Below are 20,977 nucleotides of genomic sequence, written 5' to 3' on the forward strand. Positions count from 1 at the left end.
GTGTTGACCGTAACTGGGGTTTCATGGGTACAGAGCAAAGGAACCCACAGGGAAATATTAACGGTCCAATCAATCTAGGTATCCTAACTTACCCATCATCTTGGTATCTACTTACAAGCCTTTAATAAAAAAAAGGTTTTGCAGCACCAATTTAGTTCCTACGATATTTTAATGTCAAGCATTATGTGCATTTTAATATTGCTTACTGTGACCTGAGCTAAACAAACTAGACTAATATAGCTTTGCTGGAGGTAGTATTGAAATCTGAACCAAATATGCTTAATTCCACACTTGATGAATCAGAGCAGCTAAAGAATAGTGGAACTTGCATGCTGGTTTCTCAAATTTTGTTTAGTCAACAAGGCTTGCAAGGATAACCAAAAGCAATGAAAGAAACTCCTATGGATGGGTATATCTTCTTTGAAAGAAAAGATCTTGAGATTCTAGCAAGCTAGTTGGGTATATTAATAATTTATACAGATGGTGGGAGATAGCTGGGTCTCTTACTAACGTTTCTGTTGAAATCTCTGTTTTGAGGGGCCACCAACTTTTCAGTTAATGCACTGGTATATAGTATTGTCTATTTCTTTACATTATTTAATTGACTAAGGGTATGTCTAGACTACATGCCTCTGGTGACAGAGGCATGTAGATTAGACTACCAGGCATAGGAAAATGAAGCAGCGATTTAAATAATCGCCACTTCATTTAAATTTACATGGCTGCCGCGCTGAGCCAATCAGCTGTTTGTCAGCTCAGCACGGTAGTCTGGACGCGCGGGGGTCGACATCAAAGGCATTTGTCGACCTCCGAGGTATGCCTCATCCCAGGCATGTAATCTAGACGTACCCTAAGAATCACACATTCAGGAGGTGCTCATCACCAAAATACTGGCATGCACTATATATATATATATATATATATATATATATATAAATGTAGTGCAAACATTTCTGCATGTATAAGTATGAGATTGAAGAATGCAATCCTTTACATATACTGTTAGCTACCAAAGGTTTACAACACTGCTGCCCCACATAAGCATTATAATTTGATATTTTTCTATAGGCTCATTTTTAAAATAACTCATACTAATCTCTTTTCACAAAAGAGGATTGGGGGATTTGTGAGTAAGCAGTTGGCATGAGTCTGATTAATTTAACTATTTTGTTTGGTATTACATGACAAAATGCTTTAGATTTTTACAATTACCTTAAATAATCATTACTAGGAAAGCCTTCTAAAAAAAACGGCCAGGCTCTATGTGTTGCCATTTGCCTAAGTTAAGACACTGAGCAGCGTTACAAAGCTGAGCTTATTTCATACCAACATGGGAAATTTCACAGCTTTATATTTTGTTTTTGTAAAGTTTCTTAAAATAAAAAGATTAATAGAAATAATCTGATAAACTAAAGTTAAACACAAATTATAGATTAAGTAATGAAGAGGAAAAACAATTTTGTAATTAAACTCACAAAGGAGTTAAACAAAGACAAACAAAAACATGAACAAATTGTGGTATTGTACCTTCTGCAGACATGCGTTTAGGCATAGTAGAGACAGGAGCTGGAGAACCATGAGCAGAGGGGTGAGACGGGGGCCTGGATGGCCGCGAAGGGGGTCTGGAGGGCGGCCTTGTAGGGGTGGCTGCCCGAGGTGGAAGAGAGTTGGGACCTGACTGGTAGCGAGAAGGTGGGCGAGAGGAAGGAGATGGGCAAGGCGATGGCCAGGGAACACCTGACAGAACAAATGATATGAAGGAAAGTATAAAAACTAAAGAAAAATTATGGGGGGAGGTAAAACAAAAAAAGTAAAATATGATAAAAATGATTTTTCATATAATTAACCTTTTGGGGCCAAATTCATTCATTTCTACAAATAGTAGAATAATCAGTTAGGCTGTTTTTTCCCTCTTCAAGTCTGGTCAAACAATGTCTGAATGTCTCATTAGCTCCCCAAAGGGTTAATTTAGGATCTACAAATATTATTGAGGAATAGCTAGTTAAAGCTTAAAGTTTAATCTGTTAGCCTGTTTATATACATTTCTCAGTACACATTTCTCTAAAAAGGATGTATAAATAGTTACTAAAGACTCTCATACAATGATTCACATACAATAACTGAGTATGCAAACTATTACTTTTCAAATGACAAGTGATAACTACAGAAAGTATTTCTTTACAAAAAACAGCGGTGTTCAGTGTCTGAAGTCTGACATTTGTGCCCCTATCATTTCTGGAGAGGGCTTATTTAAAATTAGTTTTTGCAACAAAGAAGCCTGCTTCACAATTTAAGAACACAATGCATCAACTGATGTGCATTAAGCAAACTAATACAATGAACAAAACAGGCATGAAATGTAGATTTCAAACAAAATTAATGTTGTCTGGGCAGTAGTTGTGATCAGAATGCTTAAAGGAAAAATATTTAAGTAGCAAACACCACTTACCTTTATCTAGGTATTGCCAAGGTCTTCTCCCCAGAGTGTCACACTTGAGTATTGTGTTGTTTTATTTCTTCACAACATCTTTAAATGTTACGATTTTTTTTTAATAAAAGTATTCCAACGAGGCTGGCGTATTACTGAACTCAATAAGCAACACATGCCAACACTGAACATCCAGTTCGCAGCATATAGGACTCAATTAGCTCTGTTAAAGGAAATAGTGCTGCACTTTGCTCAGTTACAGCTATATATGTAACAAACATACTCAAGGGTATTTATCTGGAGAGAAAACTTCTGGAGAACATCCTTCTCTATCCAGCTGTTTTTCATTCCTATCACAGCACTTAATCACACCACACAACATCACACTGAAATCAATGGGAGCCTTTACATTGCTTTCAGAGGAAGTTGGATTGAGTGTCCATACAAGAGCATGAAGTGGTATTTCTTCTAATACTGCTGCCTCTTTCCCAAGATACACTACAGACTTATATGACATTGGAAGATCAGTAGTACTATAACTCTCCTCGTACCCACTCACAACACAAAGCTGATCATCACTAATTCAATATATACAAAACTTCATGCAACACTACAGATATATGCATCAGTCATCTAAAGTTTATTTTCCTTCATGTTTAAGGTGCAGAAGGTAAACTACATTCTCAGCTGCATGAAACTACTACCAGTATAGTTGACTAAATATTTAAAAGCTCATACTCAGATATCAATAAAAGGTTAAACCAAAGAGAAAACCATGAACTCTAGAGAGTAGCCTAGAAAAGGGAACTGTTGTATGATTGTTTTGTGATTGGTATTTCACAGAACTACATAGTTTCCACATTTTTAGAAACAAAAGCTCTCTCAATTAAGGCTGATTGATTTAACTGAGATACTTGCCTCCATTAACTACTCTTTGGTCTGCTCCAGAATTAGGACTGAGGTCTGAAGTATGGGATCCAGATCTTGAAACTGAGGGGCCTGGTCCTGACTGGCCCATCCTTGGTGAATTTTGTCTGCCTCCTCCCCAAGATAGGATATCTCTGTTTCGTTGTCCAGATGGAACATATTTGTTCTCCCTGAAACAGAAAATTCCGTTCAGTGTTATAAGTAGAGATGGGGAAAAGAGATATATATCTGACATTTGAAAGAATGAATAAGCTTTACTGTTATGAACTTCCCACTACCAAAATTAAGGTAAAGCCTATAACTCTTAGTCTAAGTATTGTGCTCTATTAATGGTTCAATTTCAGAACAAAAAGAATTACTTGCAGTACATAGCTGATGGTACTGTATATAAGCCCTTGTAATGTGGTTTCTATAATCCCGTAGAATGCTAGATAATTTAATGCTGAATTTTCAAGGTTTTCTGGGACATTTTAGATGCTTTGATATGTAATATGAAGAACCTACATTGCTATTTCCTAAAGCCTGTGTGAATTCAATACAGTGATTACACAGTTTCTTCCCGACTCTAATTCGACTTTTCTTTTTTAAAAGCAGCCATAATAACCAGCAAATACGAGTAAGTCCCAATGCATAGATTATTACTGTACAATGCTTATTTTCATTAATATATTGAGCATTATTTTTCCCTTTAAATACCTAATGTTTACACCGTGTCCTTCTCGTTCACTTGAATTTCTCTGAACAGCCGTATATTTTTCTTCTTCTGTCCTGTCATCGTTTTCCAAGGCAACCCGAGCTTTGTATTGGGCACTTGATTCAATTTCTTCTGCTAACTGAGCTGCTCTTGCTTCCCGTTTTAAAAATTCTTCTGAATTATCCCTCTCTAAGGGCACCCTACCAAGATGCAAGGGGAAGGTAGAAAAAATCATTATAAGCATACAGATAATCCACAAAAATAGCTTTAATAAATGTAAGATCAACAAATCCACATCAGCAAGAAAGCAGTTCAAGATGATATGAAAGGTTTAGTTTAACTTACACATTACTTCTAATTTCAGGAGTTATTAACAAAAATATGCTATTTGTTTGCTGACCACAGTCCAAGTTCAAGATGCAGTATTCCCCTCATGACTAGAAATGCCCCTTGCTGCTAATGTCAAGTAAGACTTGAATTTAAAATCCTTGTTTTCAGATGTGAGAATTAACTATCAAGACGCTAAAGGTGTTTCTCCTTTCAATTCAACTCTAAAGCTGAAGCTCTGTAAGTGGAATTTCCAGAGGCGTTAAAGAGAGTAAAGTATCCAACCCCTTTAGAAACTCAAAGAAAGCTAGGATTGCCAGATACCTTCACAAAAAATACCAAACATGTCCAAAGCGTTGAGAAAAAGAAAAACAAAAAAACCCCACATGTCCAGTATTTTCTGTTTTTTTTTTTTTTTTTTTTTTTAAACCGGGCCAATACCAGACACCTGGCAACCTGAGAGAACCATTCAACTCTTAGGATCCTTTGAGAACCCTGGCCTTAATGCTTTGACTCTTACTGTTATTATCAGTGGTTACAGCATAGTTGGAGGAACGCATCTATTCTCTGAGAGCAGGGAACTGGACTTCAAAACCCTCATTTTTTTTGTTTTTGTTTTTGTTAAACTCTAGCACAAATTTCACCACCAACTTAGCCTTCACTCACACTGGATAACTAAACAGCTTTTCAAATCACCTAAAGGTACAATTCAGGTTAATTAAAATTTGTGCAATCTGAAATTTTCAAACCAAAGTTATTTGGAATTTCTTTAAAAAAAGCAAAACAAAATGTTTATATCCACTCCATGTCCATTTTCCCCCCTCCCCCCCCAAAAAAAATATGCTGAAACTGGCAAAAAATGTTTTGGTGATACCATATTTACATTTTCTGTAAAGAAAAGTTTTGGTCACCTCCAGCATATATGCAATATTTGGAAGACTATTGAAATGGCAAGTTAGAACAATGCAAGCTATGGACAGGACAGGCAGCTTTAACATGAAATTCAGTGGTGTTTTTTTCTTGAATAAAATCCTCTTCTAACTGTTGTAATTCCCATTTTATTTTTAGAAAATTATACTGTCAGGTCAATGCTTTGTTCTGGTTACTCTGGCACCTGAAATATCTTGTTTAGAACCGTAAGTTCATTTCCTCACTCTCATTTTCAGTTTAGCAAACCAAGTTTACTCACTAAGCTGCAAAAAAGGCAGCAGCCCCATTCGGTTTTCTCTTAAATTAGTTAATGATTGGTGAGTGCATTAAGAATGCCAGAAACAGATAATAAATCAAATACAGATTCATAGGTTACTATCAATAACACGTACAGCAGGGTTAGGGAACCTGAGGAGCATGTGGCCCTTGGCTTGCCTGGATCTGGCCCTTGAGGTTCAGGGTTCCCTCCCTTGCATAGGAGAGCTTGTGCTGGAGATTACAGCCCCCCACTACCTCCCTGTAAGGCTGGAGCACACGAAATCTACTAGTGAGAGGTATATGGGAGTGTCCTTCTCCTCAGTCCATAGCCATGTCAGGGAGGATTTATTGGGTGTTTTGGGGGGGGGGGGTTGTGTGTTTGTTTTTGCACTCATGACTTGTGTGCAGCTCCTGACTAATTTTTCTGAGAGTCAGTGGCCCTTAATCCAAAAATGTTTCCCAACCCTGATTTAGAGACGCAAGCTGACACTGAGGGTACATCTAGACTACATGCCTCTGTCGCCAGAGGCATGTAGATTAGGCTACCAGACATAGTAAAATGAAGCGGTGATTTAAATAATCCCGCTTCATTTAAATTTACATGGCTGCCGCACTGAGCCGACAAACAGCTGATCAGCTGTTTGTCGGCTCAGTGCGATAGTCTGGACGCGCGGGTGTCAACATCAAAGCTATTTGTTAACCACCCAGGTATGCCTCCTGGGATGAGGTTTACCTGGGTGGGTCTACAAATACCTTTGATGTCGACACCCGCGCATCCAGATTATCACACTGCGCCGACAAACAGCTAATCAGCTGTTTGTCGGCTCAGCGCGGCAGCCATGTAAATTTAAATGAAGCGGCGATTATTTAAATCACCGCTTCATTTTACTATGTCTGGTAGCCTAATCTACATGCCTCTGGTGACAGAGGCATGTAGTGTAGACGTACCCTGAGGTTCCAACTGTTCTGAGCATGGTGGAGACACTATTGAGTAACAGTTCATATCCTAAAGATCCTGCAGTGTAAACAGATAAAACAAAGGGTGGCAGAGGATACAGGCACTGACAGCTACAATATCTTATGAAAGATCACACAAGAGGAGAGTGGCAGAACCAGGAATACAACTCAGGTTCCCTGAGTGCCAGTCACCGGACCACAGTATTTCTAAAGATGAAGTTATTTTCCTATGCTGTAACTGGAGTTCTTTGAGATGTGTGTACCCCATTGATGCTCCAATTAAGAAAGCCTGCATCCTCTTCCTTTAAGTTAGATATGTCTGTTAAGTAGGAATGTAAAACCTCAATTAATCAGTTAGCTGGCTAAATGTTAGGTCAACCTGACTTTTAATCAGTTAACCGACTAAGCGGGATTCGGAATGGAACCATTCCAGCTCCACTGGAGTAGCCTCCATCCCCATAGCAGGGCTGCCTTTAGCTCCCAACCCTGTGGCAGGGCACCCAGGCTCCTCACAGACAGAGACTGCTCTGGATGCCAGGGAGCTGCTCCAGCTCCCACTGGTTAAACAGAACAGCTACCCCACTCCTACCACCTCCACACATATGATTCAGTTCTGCAATGACCTAAAAGGCTATTTTTGCCACCTCTGTCTGAAGGAATATTTCCAACACACTACTGAACATCACACTTCCCCTCAGAATTCCCCCATTTATCCCACAAAAGGAATGTATCTACATGGACCCCTCCTGACGGTCATAGTGATAGTCTGGACATCTACATTGATTGCTCCTGTAAACATGCACAGACTTACATTTTGAACAAACAACATGTGACATAAAATCTCAGCTATGCAGAACACAACACTATCCACAGCTTCAAAAACAACTTTAACATTATAAATCAAAGAGGCTTACAAAGGGGGTACTGCAGTCATCCAAACCAGGAGAAATTACGAACAGTAGGCTGCCAGACAATTCACCGCCACCACATTCCACAGACCTCTTACCTCTGATCCCAATGAGGAATGCAAAAAAAACCCTAAACCGTCTGCTTATGAAACTCCCTGCTACAATTCAAGACTAAACATAAACAAACCCCTCCCCCAAATCCACAAGCAGGTGTATTCTATCTGCTATCTAAGATCCATAAACCTAGACATCCCAAACATCCCATCATCTCATGCATAAGCACACTTATAGCAGGATTATCCCATTATGTTGACTGTCTCTTCAGACCCTATGCTAGTAGCACTCAACTATTTTACAGACACCACTGACTTCCTGAGGAAGCTATAGCGCATCAGTAATCTTCCTGAAAATACCATCCTGGCCACCATGGATATAGAAGCTCTTTACACCAACATTTCACTTATGGATAGACAACAAGCTGCCAGGAACCCTTTCCCTGATGATGCCACAGCACACCTGTGGGCTGAGCTATATGACTTTATCCTCACCCACAACTATTTCCAATAAGGGGACAATTTATACCTTCAAGACAGTGATACTGCTATGGGCACCTGCATGACCCCACAATATGCCAACATTTTTTTGGCTGACCTCAAACAACATTGGCTCAGCTCTCATCCCCTAAAACCCTTCCACTACTTAGGCTATATTGATGACATTTTCATCATATGAACCCAACAGAAGGAGACCCTTGAAGAATTCCAAAGGGATTTCAACAGTTTCCACCCCACCCTTAACATTAGCCTAGACCAGTTGACACAAGAGATCCAGGGCAGCGTACCAGTCACCCAGATCCAGGGAAGGGATAAAGGAGGCTAGGGAGACCATATGGAAATAAAGGTTTCTTATGAAGGCATTTAATTTCCTGTGGTCCAGGATGGGGCACAGGCCTCCTTTGATGTTGAGAATAAGGAATTACCACGAGTAGTATGCCCTACCCTTGAATTCCTGAGGTACCTCCTCTATCAAACACAGGCAAGAAGCAGTCCAGGCATGTGAGACTGATGGTTTCCAAAAGGAGGGAAGAGATCTGGAATAGAGTCTGGTGTTCTGCCATCAGGTACATCCTCAAAAGTGGGGCTTGGACCCTTGGGGCTGCTTGGAGATGCATTGGTGCTGTGTGGAACAGGAGCGAGGAGGTTCCCTATGGTTAATTTGTCTGCCATGATGGCACTCTTGGTCTTATTTGGAAGGGCTAGAAAAAAAGCAAGCAGGTTGTTGTGGCCTAAAATGCCAGCACTGAGGGGCAGGTGTGCGGTTCCCTGGGGATTTTAATGTGACCCTGGAATAATTCAAGCTATGAAGTCAATAGTATGTTCTCTCTGCGAAAAGGCTCAAACCATAAAAGGGCAAGTCATGCACGGTGCACTCACTCTCAGGTAGGAGGTCAGAATCCTGCAACTGTGAATAGTGGCACATGGCAATCCCCACAGCCATAGTATGGGCGGCTAAGTCCAGCATCCAGGGCCTCCTGCAGCACTGTCTTGGACACTGTGGGGCCCTCCTGCATTGCTGCCATAAGTTTCAGCCTCACCTCTGTGGTAGGAGCTCCTCAAATTTGGAAAGTGCATTTCAGGAGTTAAAATCATACCAGCTGAGGAGCATCTGCTGGTTGGAATTGTGGAGCTGTGGGGCCCTCCAACAGAGTACACACCTTCTACCAAACAAGTCAAACACCTTAGCTTCCTTATTTTTGGCTGCAGGCCCAGGCTGCCCCTGGCACTTCTTGTACTTTACCACATCCACCATGAGGGATCCAAGCAGGATTGTGTGAACAGATGCTGGTAACCTCACTGTGGCACATGGTAGTGCACTCCACTCCCTCGGCTGTGAGCACAATTGAGACAGGAGTCTGCCACAGAGCCTTGGTGATTGTCTGCCTGCACTTGGTAATAGGGAGGGTAACTCGCACTGGACCTTCCAAGAAGAGAAAATCTACAATAGGGTCCATCTTCTCCACCACCTCCTCAGCCTGTAAGCTAAGGTTTTGTACCACCCACAAAAGAAGGTCCTGGGGGCATGAGCGTTCATTGAAAAAGAAAGGCCAACCACCATCTCGTCTGGAGGAGACGACAACGACATCAACTATGGAGGATCCTCCTGCCACTAGCAGGTCCTCCACAGTTTATGCCTCCTGCTGTTGGTTCTGAGAGGCTGGTTCAAGCAGAAGTGCCAGCGACCCGTGATTGCCAACACCTGCCTGCACCTCTGGCACCAGAGGGGGTGCCTAGCATGGAAGAGGCAGCTGCCAGCAGTGCCCAAACCAATAGTGCCATGGAAGCAGCCCTGGAAGGCAGGCCATGCCAGTGAACAGTGCCTGGATGATTCCCTATGTTGGCTCATGGGCAAAGGCTTGCTGCGGTGTCCCTGTGACGGCAGCACTGAGAAAGGGCCAGTGCCAAGTGTGACAGGAGAGCCATATATGGCACTGCTGGTATAATCGCTGGTGCTGACAGCACAGTGGTCTGTGATGCCATGAACGTTGAGGCAACAGGCAGACTGTGGTACCAGAGAAGGCCCAGGAGGCAGTGACAGGGCTGGGGTTGATGCTGCCATTGTCACTGAGGCCACCTGGAGATGGCGGTGCTGTTCATGTGTTTACAATGCTGTAAACTCAGTGTGATCCCATATGGCCTTGAAGCTGTCTGGTGTGGAGGACAGGTCCAGGTCCTCCACCACGGGCTCCAGAGAGTCCACTGACACCATAGTCAACTGTCCCACTTTGGGTGCAAAGAAGTCAACAGTACCAGAGCTGAGGTACCAGACTTGACACTGTGCAGGCAGTCTCCGGGGCTTTGCGAGACCCCTGGCGGGAGAGTGGCCCCATTCAGTTGTCATCTTAGACACCGGCGAATGAGAATGGTGCTGCATTGAGGAGCTCGCCTTATCTGTGGGAGCTTGCTGCCAGTGATCCCGCCGCTCATCCTGGTGCGATGCCGAAGCCTCTTGCACCACGGCCAGTGCGCTTTGCACCAAGGGAATCGAAGCTGCCTCATGAGGCCTAAGTCCAGACTCCCATCTGAAGTTTAAGTCACAGTCTAAACAAGAGAACAGGAGCTTAAATCCCCTGCAGATACTGGATGCATCTTCTCCAAGGGACTGCAGACAGGCAGCATGTGAGTCACCTATGCGAATACCCTGCCCACATTTAGCACACGGTTTAAAACCCTGGGGTGGCTGCTTGTCCCACATTCTTCAGCAAACAAGCAGAGGAGGAAACCACCATTAACCCCAGCCAAACAACTATCTATTTTTAATGGGAGGCCACCCCAAGATTTTGGTAAGCGGGCAACAGCCATACGTCTATGGAGGGGACACAGGATCTGGGATGGCAGGTAGAGTGTAGAAGGTAGCTTAGTATAGAGGACTGGGGTGCAGGAGAGGGTGTGGGTATGAGAGGGGGTTTGAGTGAATGAGGGAGTGATGATCTGGAGCAGGAGTTTGGGGTCCAGGAAGGGGTATGGATGCAAAAGAGGATTCTGGCTAGAGGGAGAAGAGTAGGAGAGGGTATAGGGGGTAGGAGGGAGTTGTGACCTGAAGGAGGTAGGGAGAGGGGATACAGAGGGTTTGGGTGATGATCTGGGGCAGGCAGTTGGAGGGGGGGAGGCAGTTGGAGGGGGGCAGTTCCAGAGGCTGGTTGTGGCTGGAAGACACTTACGGAGGTGGCTCCTAGCCAGTAGCTCTGCAAGAACCTGAGACAAGTTCCATGCCGGTCTGCTGGACAGGCTGCTTCAGGTGGTTCTGCTCCAGCACAGAGAGGAGGGAGGGAAGGAAAAAGAAAAGAGGTTTCATGCCAGCCCTACCTCCAGCAAAATTTCTCAGCTCCTCTGGCTGGAAACTGGCCAATGGGAGGTGAGAGATTTTGCTGGGAGCAGGGACAGTGCACAAATTCTCCTTCCCTCCCCGGTTTGCCACCAGGTATTCAAAACAACATAAGCTGCTCTGTAGTAAGATTGCCACGAAGTGGCCTTGGGATGGATCTAGTGGTTTGGTGGGCTGAATCTGGCCTTCTAGCCAACTCTTGCCAACCTCGATCTAAATGAACTAAGAATGACTGAGTACTGAGTACACTACAAAGTACATGCTAAGCAAGAAGTAGAAGCTCCAACACCAATCACTGGCAGAAAAAAGGAACTGAAGCAGCAGTCTGGTTGGCAAGGGTAACCAGTTGTGAGGCATCACTACAGCCAACTATGGGCCAGAGCAGACAAACAACCGCATACAAAGGAATCTAATGCATAAGGGAAGGGCAGACAAATAACCAGTGGCAAATTTTTAAAGTGCTTGTACACAAATGCTAGGAGTCTGACTAATAAGATGGGTGAACTAGAGTACTTCATATTAAATGAGGAGATAGGCATCACTGAAACCTGGTGGAATGAGGAAAATCTGTGGGACACAATCGTACGGGATATAAAATATATAGAAAGGATAGAGCAGGCCGGGTGGGTGGCGGAGTGGCACTGTATGTGAAAGATAATGTAGAATCAAATGAAATAAAAATATTAAGTGAATCGACATGTTCCATAGAATCGCCATGGATAGAAATTCCATGCTCCAATAATAAGAAATTAGCAGTAGGGATATATTAACGACCACCTGACCAGGACAGCGATACTGACATAGAAATGCTGAGGGAGATTAGAGAGGCTACCAAAATAAAGAACTCTATAATAATGGGGGATTTTAATTACCCCCATATTGACTGGATACATGTCACCTCAGGAAGAGAAGCGGAGATAAAATTTCTCAATGGCTTAAATGACTGCTTCTTGGAGCAGCTAGTGCAGGAACCCACAAGGGGAGAGGCAATTCTCAATTTAGTCCTGAGTGGAGTGCAGGATCAGGTCCAGGATATAACCGTTACAGGACCGCTTGGGAATAGTGACCATAATATAATAACATTCAACATTCCTGTGGTGGGAAGAACACCTCAACAGTCCAGCACCCTGGCATTTAATTTCAAAAAGGGGAATTACGCAAAAATGAGGAGGTTAGTTAAACAGAAATTAAAAGGCACAGTGACTAGAGCCAAATCCCTGAAAGCTGCATGCAAACTTTTTAAAGACACCATAATAGAGGCCCAACTTAAATGTATACCCCAAATTAAAAAACATAGCAAGAGACCTAAAAAAGAGTCACCGTGGCTTAACCACCATGTAAAAGAAGCAGTGAGGGACAAAAAGGTATCTTTTAAGAAGTGGAAGTCCAATCCTAGTGAGATAAATAGAAAGGAACATAAACACTGTCAAATCAAGTATAAACATGTAATAAGAAAAGCAAAAAAAGATTTTGAGGAACAGCTAGCCAAAAACTCAAAAAGAAATAACAAAATGTTTTTTAAGTACATTAGAAGCAGGAAGCCTGCTAAAAAACCTGTGGGTCCCCTAGATGATCGAGCTATAAAAGGAGCAATCAAAGACGATAAAGCCATTGCGGAGAAACTAAATGATTTCTTTGCTTCAGTCTTCACGGCTGAGAACGTTGGGGAGATTCCTGAATCTGCACCGTCCTTTGTGGGTGATGAATCTGAGGAACTGTCCCGAATTGAAGTGTCATTAGAGGAGGTTTTGGAACAAATAGAAAAACTTAATGTTAACAAATCTCCGGGACCGGATGGCATTCATCCAAGGGTTCTAAAAGAACTTAAATGGGAAATTGCTGAGCTATTATCTGTGGTTTGTAACCTATCCTTTAAATCGGCTTCCGTACCTAATGACTGGAAGGTAGCCAACGTGACACCAATATTTAAAAAGGGCTCTAGAGGTGATCCTGGCAATTACAGACCGGTAAATCTAACTTCAGTACCGGGCAAATTAGTCGAAACAATAGTAAAGAATAAAATTGTGAAGCATGTAGAAGAACATAATTTGTTGGACAAAAGTCAACATGGTTTCTGTAAAGGGAAATCCTGTCTTACTAATCTGTTAGAGTTCTTTGAAGGGGTTAACAAATATGCGGACAAGAGGGATCCAGTAGATATAGTATACTTGGATTTTCAGAAAGCCTTTGACAAGGTCCCTCACCAAAGGCTCTGGTGTAAATTACATGGCCATGGGATAAGAGGGAAGGTCCTTTCTTGGATTGCGAACTGGTTAAAAGACAGGAAACAAAGGGTAGGAATAAATGGTAAATTTTCAGATTGGAGAGGGGTAACTAGTGGTGTCCCTCAAGGGTCAGTCCTGGGACCAATCCTTTTCAACTTATTCATAAATGATCTGGAGAAAGGGGTAAGCAGTGAGGTAGTAAAGTTTGCAGATGATACCAAACTGTTTAGGATAGTCAAGATAGAAGCAGACTGTGAGGGACTCCAAGAAGATCTCATCAAACTGAGTGATTGGGCAACAAAATGGCAAATGAAATTTAATGTGGATAAGTGTAAAGTAATGCACATCGGGGAAAAATAACCCCAACTATACGTACAGTATGATGGGGGCTAATTTGGCTACAACAAATCAGGAAAGAGATCTTGGCGTTATCGGACAGTTCTCTGAAAACTTCCACACAGAGTGCAGCGGCGGTCAAAAAGGCAAATAGGATGCTAGGAATTATTAGGAAAGGGATAGAAAATAAGACCCAGAATATCTTACTGCCCCTGTATAAAACTATGGTACGCCCACATCTTGAATACTGTGTACAGATGTGGTCTTCTCACCTCAAAAAAGATATTTTGGCCTTGGAAAGGGTTCAGAAAAGGGCAACTAAAATGATTAGGGGTTTGGAACGGGTCCCATATGAGGAGAGGTTAAAGCGACTGGGACTTTTCAGTTTAGAAAAGAGGAGACTGAGGGGGGATATGATAGAGGTCTATAAAATCATGAGTGGTGTGGAGAGGGCTGATAAAGAAAAGTTATTTATTAGTTCCCATAATAGAAGAACTAGAGGACACCAAATGTAATTAATGGGTAGCAGGTTTAAAACTAATAAAAGGAAGTTCTTCTTCACACAGCATGTAGTCAACCTGAGGAACTCCTTGCCAGAGGAGGGTGTGAAGGCTAGGACTATAATAGAATTTAAAGAGAAGCTGGATAAATTCATGGAGGTTAGGTCCATAAAAGGCTATTAGCCAGGGGATAAAAATGGTATCCTTGGCCTCTGTTTGTCAGAGGCTGGAGAGGGATGGCAGGAGACAAATCTCTTGATCATTGTCTTCGGTCAACCCTCTCTGGGGCACCTGGTGCTGGCCACTGTCGGTAGACAGGATACTGGGCTAGATGGACCTTTGGTCTGACCCAGTACAGCCGTTCTTATCTTCTTATGTTATGTTCTAACCAGACAGGTATTGCTAGGGAAAAATCTTTCAACAGTTGTGCATACAGCACAGGCATATGCAACCACTCAAAGAGAATTGTTATTTATTGTTCCAATAATACAACAAATAGGGGGTCACTAAATGAAATTCCTAGGTAGCAGGTTTAAAATGAACAAAAGGAATATTTCTTCACACAAAACACAAACTGTTAAACTCCTTGACAGAGGATGCTGTGAAGGCCAGGATTACAACAGAGTTCAAAAAAAAGAACTAAATAAATTCATGAAGAATAGGTCCATCAATGGCTATTAGCCAGAATGGACAAGAATGGTGTCCTTAGCCTCTGTTTGGCAGAAGCTGGGAATGGGAAACAGGAAATGAATCACTTGATGGTTACCTGTTCTGTTACTTCCATCTGAGGCACCTGGCATTGGTCACTGTTGAAAGAAGGGATACTGGGCTAAATGGACTTTTGTTCTTATGTTCTCTCTCTAGCTCCAGCCCTATTTCTTCTGCCCAAGGCCCTGTCCCTTGCAGAGGGCCCAAGCCAGTATGCAAAGACTTTACCAAAAATTAATGGAGTGGCCCCCCTGCAAAAATTATTGCCATCCCATCCTTACGTAAGGCTACAGAGCTAATTAATGCTCTTGTGGAATGGGCTATCGTTCTCAAATGAGGCTGCGGGAGGGGAGAAGGGGAGGAAGAGCAGGGAAGGGAAATCTACTGTCATGCGCAAAGAGCTGACTCCAAAACATATTGGTTCCCACCTCCCCCCCACACACACACACTCCATGCTGCTGCCTTACAGGCACTAGCTCCCGTCCCCCTCCCCCCTTGCTGCCTCTGATACAGGGGTGGGGGAGAATGCATGTAGTCAGCAGGGCTTATCAGTTAATCACGTAGTTCAATGTTTCTCAACCAGTAGTACAAGTACCCTTAGGGGTACTTGAAGTCTGGGGGGTACGTCAACACAACTGAAATGTAGAGAAAACTGAATTTTTGTTGTAAGTTTTACCGCGCTTTATTATTTTTGTACTTTTTATACCCAAAAATTTAATCACCCGCCCGGCTACGATTAAGTTGTTTGAACAAATGTATTGCAATAGTAGAAAAAAATTGTGTGCATCCGAAAATTGTAGGTACTGGGGGTACTTACAATTTTTTTTTAAAGGGGGTGCTTATATTTTTTTTAAAGGGGTAGTGTATAAAAAAAGATTGAGAAACACTGATGTAGTTGACTACATGTTGACATCCCTAACTGCCACATCTGAGGAAGCCTGGAATGATATCTTGGTCAGGAGCTGACCTTACAGAATGAACTTAAACTGGTCCCGATATTCTTCTGGCAGATGCTAACTTAGAACACATTTCATTATTTTGGTGAAACATTTGTTATCTTCCCATGACTGCCTGACAGCTTGCTTATACTGATGTGTGGCTGAAGCACAGGATATACAGCCAAAAAGATTGAGACGCTGGTGGTTTCTTACTATAGAGGTTTAACATTGTTTTAACAGCCTCCACTACTAGAAATTCAGAACTTTGTGACTAAAGAAAATCTGATTTTCTAGTTCAGTGTTTCTCAACCTTTTTTTTTTTTTTTTAAATAAAGTACCCCTTTTTAAAAAAAAAAAAAAATTGTAAGTAACCCCAGTAGCTACAGTTTTTGGACACAACAATTTTTTCTATCATTGCAACACATTTCTTTAAACAATTTAATCATAGCCACAGGCAGGCGGTAAAATTTTTGGGTGTAAAAAGTACAAAAATAATAAAGCGCTGTAAAACTTAAAACAAAAATTCAGTTTTATTCATATTTCAGTTGTGTTGATGTACTCCCTAGACTGCTCTCGAGTACCCCTAAGGATAATCGTACCACTGGTTCAGAAACACTGCTCTAGTTGAAACAGTATTTTTATCCTTCTTTAAGGCAGGCAGTGTGGTAATAGGGCTTTGCCAAATAATTTGGGTGAGCTCAGGAAGAGCTTCACTGACTGTAAGGGCAATCTTCCTAGATGTGAGAGAGTATAAAATATCTAGGAGTTTATTGCGTGATTCCTGAACGTCCAAGAGAATTCGCAACTTGTCAACAATACACATTATCAGATCCTTGAACTGCCTGATGTGGGGCATAGTGCCTTAGGAGGCAGGGAAGGCAGGACAGCTTCACCAGAATAGCTCCCTGACCAGAGAGGCACCTTCCAAATAACAGGGAGTAGGACATTCCTGGGTAAAATTAGCAAAAATTTAACCCATAAAAGGGGAAATCTCGATTATACAACCACCTCTAAATAAAAAGGGGTGGGAGGTTTTTTTGCTTTTTAAAAAAAGATAAAATGAAGAGAAAAGTTCTTCAAAAACTGGAACACTATAAGATACGTAACTATCAGAGAAAAGACGGTTACTTACCTGTAACTGTTGTTCTTCAAGATATGTTGCTCATGTGCGTTCAAATTAGGTGTGCGTGCACGGTTTCCAGAGCGTTTTTTCCCCAGTGGTACCTGTCGGGCCGGCAGATCGCCCCCTGCAGTGGCACCGCTATAGCAGAGCATAAATACCCCGCTGGCCCTCCCCCTCCTCAGTTCTTTCTTGCCAGAGACTAACGAAGGGAAGGTAGGGGGGGAATCAAATGGACATGAGCAACACATCTCGCAGAACAATAGTTATAGGTAAGTAACTGTCTTTTCTTTTTCGAGTGATTGCTTATGAGCATTCGAATAAGGTGACTCCCAAGCTGAAACCATACGGAGGCGGGGTCGGAGATACACTCCTAAGAAACACAACTCACTGGTTATAAAGAAACCAATCATACATTTTATTTAACACAACAGAACAATTCATCTGAGGTATGTATGTCACTTCTAAATATATGAACTCTTTTTTTTCCCTTAAGGTTTACAGAACTGAACAGAGAACTCTGGAGCCCAAAGCAGCATCACTCCTGGCCTGCTGGGTAATTCACAGTGTGCCATAAACATTTGAACAGAGGACTATGTGGCCACACTACAAATTTCAACTATTGGGACCTGCACCACAAAGGGTGCTGAGGACGCCTGAGCTCTAGTGGAGAGTGCCTTAACATAGCGTGGCTCCCTGTGAGCCAGAATATAACACTCCCAGATACACAAAGAAATTCAAGACGACAGCTTTTGGGCCGATACTGGCAACCTCTTCATTCTTTCCCCAAAAGAAATAAACAACTGAGATGATTTGCTAAAGTGCCTTGTTCTGTCTATTAAAAAGGCTAACGCTTTTTTTTTTGCATCCAATGAATGTAAGGCTTGGTCCTTAGGGGAGCAGTGGGGTTTTGGAAAGAAAACAGGTAAATAAATGTCTTGGGACATGAGGAACGAGGAGACTACCTTAGGGAGGAAGGCTGGGTGCAGATGCAGCCTGACCCTATCCGTGGAGAACACCAAATACAGGGGTTCTACCATCAAAGCCCTGAACTCAGACACCCTCTGTACCGAGGTTATAGCTACTATGAAGGCCACCTTAAGCGACAGATACTTAAGTGAGCATGTGGCCAAAGGCTCAAATGGGGGAGACATAAACTTAGTAAGCACCAGATTAAGATCACACTGAGGCAAAGGTAACCTCACGTGCAGAAACAACCTGTCTAGACCCTTGAGAAACCTCTTGACATGGTTGGTAAAAAGGGATCTGCCGCCAACCCTAACATGGCCATCAAATGGACCCTGATTGAAGAGAGAGATAGGTCCTCTTGATGCAGCTCAAAGAGGTAGTCAAGGATAACCGGTACTGAGGCAAAACAAGGGTCCAGCTCCTTGCTGACTGCCCATAGGGAAAACCTCTTCCATTTGGCTGCATAGGACAACCTGGTAGCCAGCTTTCTGCTCCCCAGCAGAACTGCCTGCACACCCTCTGAAAAAGCAAGCTCTGGCTCTGTTAACCATGGATAAGCCAGGCTATGAGGTGGAGGGACCTAACATTTGGGTGGTACAGGAGACCTCTGATCCCAGGCTTGAGTGACCGGGTCCTGACTGGGCGAGAGAGGCCGCGGCTCGTCCCGCACCATATCCAGCAGGATGGGATACCAGGACTGCCTGGGCCAGTCAGGGGCTATCAGGATGACCTCTGACCTGAACTGCTTGGTCTTCGCTAGGACCCTGGGAACAATGGGAAATGGGGGGAAGGTGTACAGCAGGCCCCCAGGCCAATCGATCCCTTCTGGATTCCGTCCCCAGGCCCAGGAATGAGAAATAATGGGGGCACTTCTTGTTTGCTTCTGTGGCGAACAGGTCCACCTGGGGATGACCCCACCTCCGGAAGAGAAGTAAAAGAACAGTATCCTTCAGGAGCCATTCGTGGATTCTGAAGGATCGGCTTAGCGTGTCCGCCAGTGTATTCTGGCGGCCTGGCAGATACACCGCCTGGAGGTGAATGTTGTGGGCTATGAAGAACTCCCAAAGGAGTATAGCTTCCTGACATACAGGAGAGGAGTGAGCCCTCCACCCCCGCCCTTTGTTTATACAGAACATGGCTACCGAGTTGTCCAGCAGCACCGACGCAGATTTCCCTGAGAGATGGACTGGGAAGACCTAGCATACCCTCCTGACAGCCCTCAATTCCCTGATGTTGATATGCAAGTCCCTCTTGTGAGGGGCCCACAACCCATGTCCTGTGGTGCACCATATGCGCACCCTACCCCTCGTACGAGGCATTGGTTATCAGTCTAACTGAGGGGACCTCAGCCAGGAAAGGAACCCCTTTTGCACACTTCCTCCTCTTGAGACCACCGCTACAAGGAGTCCCCCACCTCCTAAGGGCAAAGACAGGACAGAGTCCCCAATGAGCTCTGGCCTGGGTGAAAGACCTCGCCAACCAGGCTTCTAGAGGTCTGAGCCTCAACCTTGCATGGCAAATGATATCATCATCAATTCACAGACACTTATCTTCCTTCCTTTCCTCCTCCTCCCCCCGCATCCCTCTCCTGTTCTGAAATGTGATTTGTCCTTTTCATATGTGTTCATTTTTTTAATTGTATCCTTTGGTATATATGGTTGTGACTATTTTCTTCCACTATTTGATCTGAGGAAGTGGGTCTGGCCCACGAAAGCTCATCATTTAATGAACCATCTTGTTAATCTTTAAAGTGCTACATTGTCCTGCATTTTGCTTCATATATTTTATAAACACTCTGGCGGCAGTGGAAAGCCTGAAGGGAAGCACCATAAACTGGAAGTGGTTCTGAGCCACCACAAACTGGAGGAACCTTCGGTGACTTGACCATATGGCCACATGAAAATAGGCGTCCTTTAAATCAAGGGCTGCGTACCAGTCCCCTATCTCTTAAGGCCTGAATAATGGAGGCCAACGTCACTACCCTGAACCTCGTTTTCTTTATTATCTTGTTGGGGTTTCTGAGGTCCAAGATAGGCCGCAGCCCACCCTTCAGTTTGGGGATAATAAAATAATCAGAATAAAAGCCCCTGCCCTCCAATTGAGGTGTAACTCTCTTCTGCTCCTTTTTCAATGATCAAGAGGACCTCCTGATGGAGGAGGACTTCGTGAGATGGGTCCCTGAAGAGGGACTGGGAAGGGGGCAGATCCAGAAAAGGGATAGAGTAACTCATCCTTATCAGGCCTAGCACCCATTTGTCGGAAGTGATGTGGGCCCAGGTCCGGAAAAAATGGGACAGCCTGTCCCCAAAGGGAGGAGTGATAACAGGAGCTGGTAAAGGGCCCTCGAGCGTGCCTTCAAAATGGCTGCATTGCTTGCTGGGTTGGGGGGGTGGACCAGCACCTCTGTCTGAGTTGTCCCATGGGCGCTGAAACCTAATGCATGAAGAAGGGGCCCCCGCGGCAATACTCATACCCCCACTTGGGTTTCGAGGCCTGCACCTCCATTGGTTCTGCCGGAAAGGCTGAAACTGCAGCCTTCCTAACTACCTAGCAGGGAGCTGCCTTCTCTGGGGGGCTGGCGTATGAATCCTTAGTGATTTGAGAGTGGCCCTCGTGTCCTTAAGGCTACAAAGCCTCAAGTAAGTATGCTTGGATAACAGGGATTTCCCGTTGAATGGCAGGTCCTGAATTGTGTTCTGCATGTCCGGGGGAATCCCCGAAACCTTGAGCCACATGCCCCTGCACATGACCACACCGGAGGCCCTGGTATGGGCAGCAGAGTCCACAGCGTCCAGTGCGGCTTGCAGGGCCATACATGCTATGGGTCTCCCCTCCGCGGTCATAGATGCAAACTCCTGCCTGGAATCAGG

General features: G+C 43.7%; 1 protein-coding gene across 19 annotated transcripts in view; it reads right to left on the reverse strand.

The window, feature by feature from the left end:
• ATXN2 (ataxin 2) overlaps nt 1-20,977 on the reverse strand; it is a 120,101-nt gene that overhangs the window by 54,224 nt on the left and 44,900 nt on the right. For 17 of the 19 annotated variants that reach the window (XM_075898725.1, XM_075898723.1, XM_075898719.1 and 14 more), the window contains 3 exons: nt 4,052-4,249; nt 3,347-3,525; nt 1,528-1,737 (listed from right to left, as the gene is read on the reverse strand). In XM_075898725.1, the coding sequence (XP_075754840.1) occupies nt 1,528-1,737; nt 3,347-3,525; nt 4,052-4,249 (587 nt within the window). The remainder of the gene's footprint in view (nt 1-1,527; nt 1,738-3,346; nt 3,526-4,051; nt 4,250-20,977) is intronic. The other 2 variants (XM_075898728.1, XM_075898726.1) reach the window with 1 other exon arrangement.

Source organism: Pelodiscus sinensis, chromosome 15, assembly GCF_049634645.1.
Source record: "Pelodiscus sinensis isolate JC-2024 chromosome 15, ASM4963464v1, whole genome shotgun sequence".
In the NCBI taxonomy this organism is placed as follows: Eukaryota; Metazoa; Chordata; order Testudines; family Trionychidae; genus Pelodiscus; species Pelodiscus sinensis.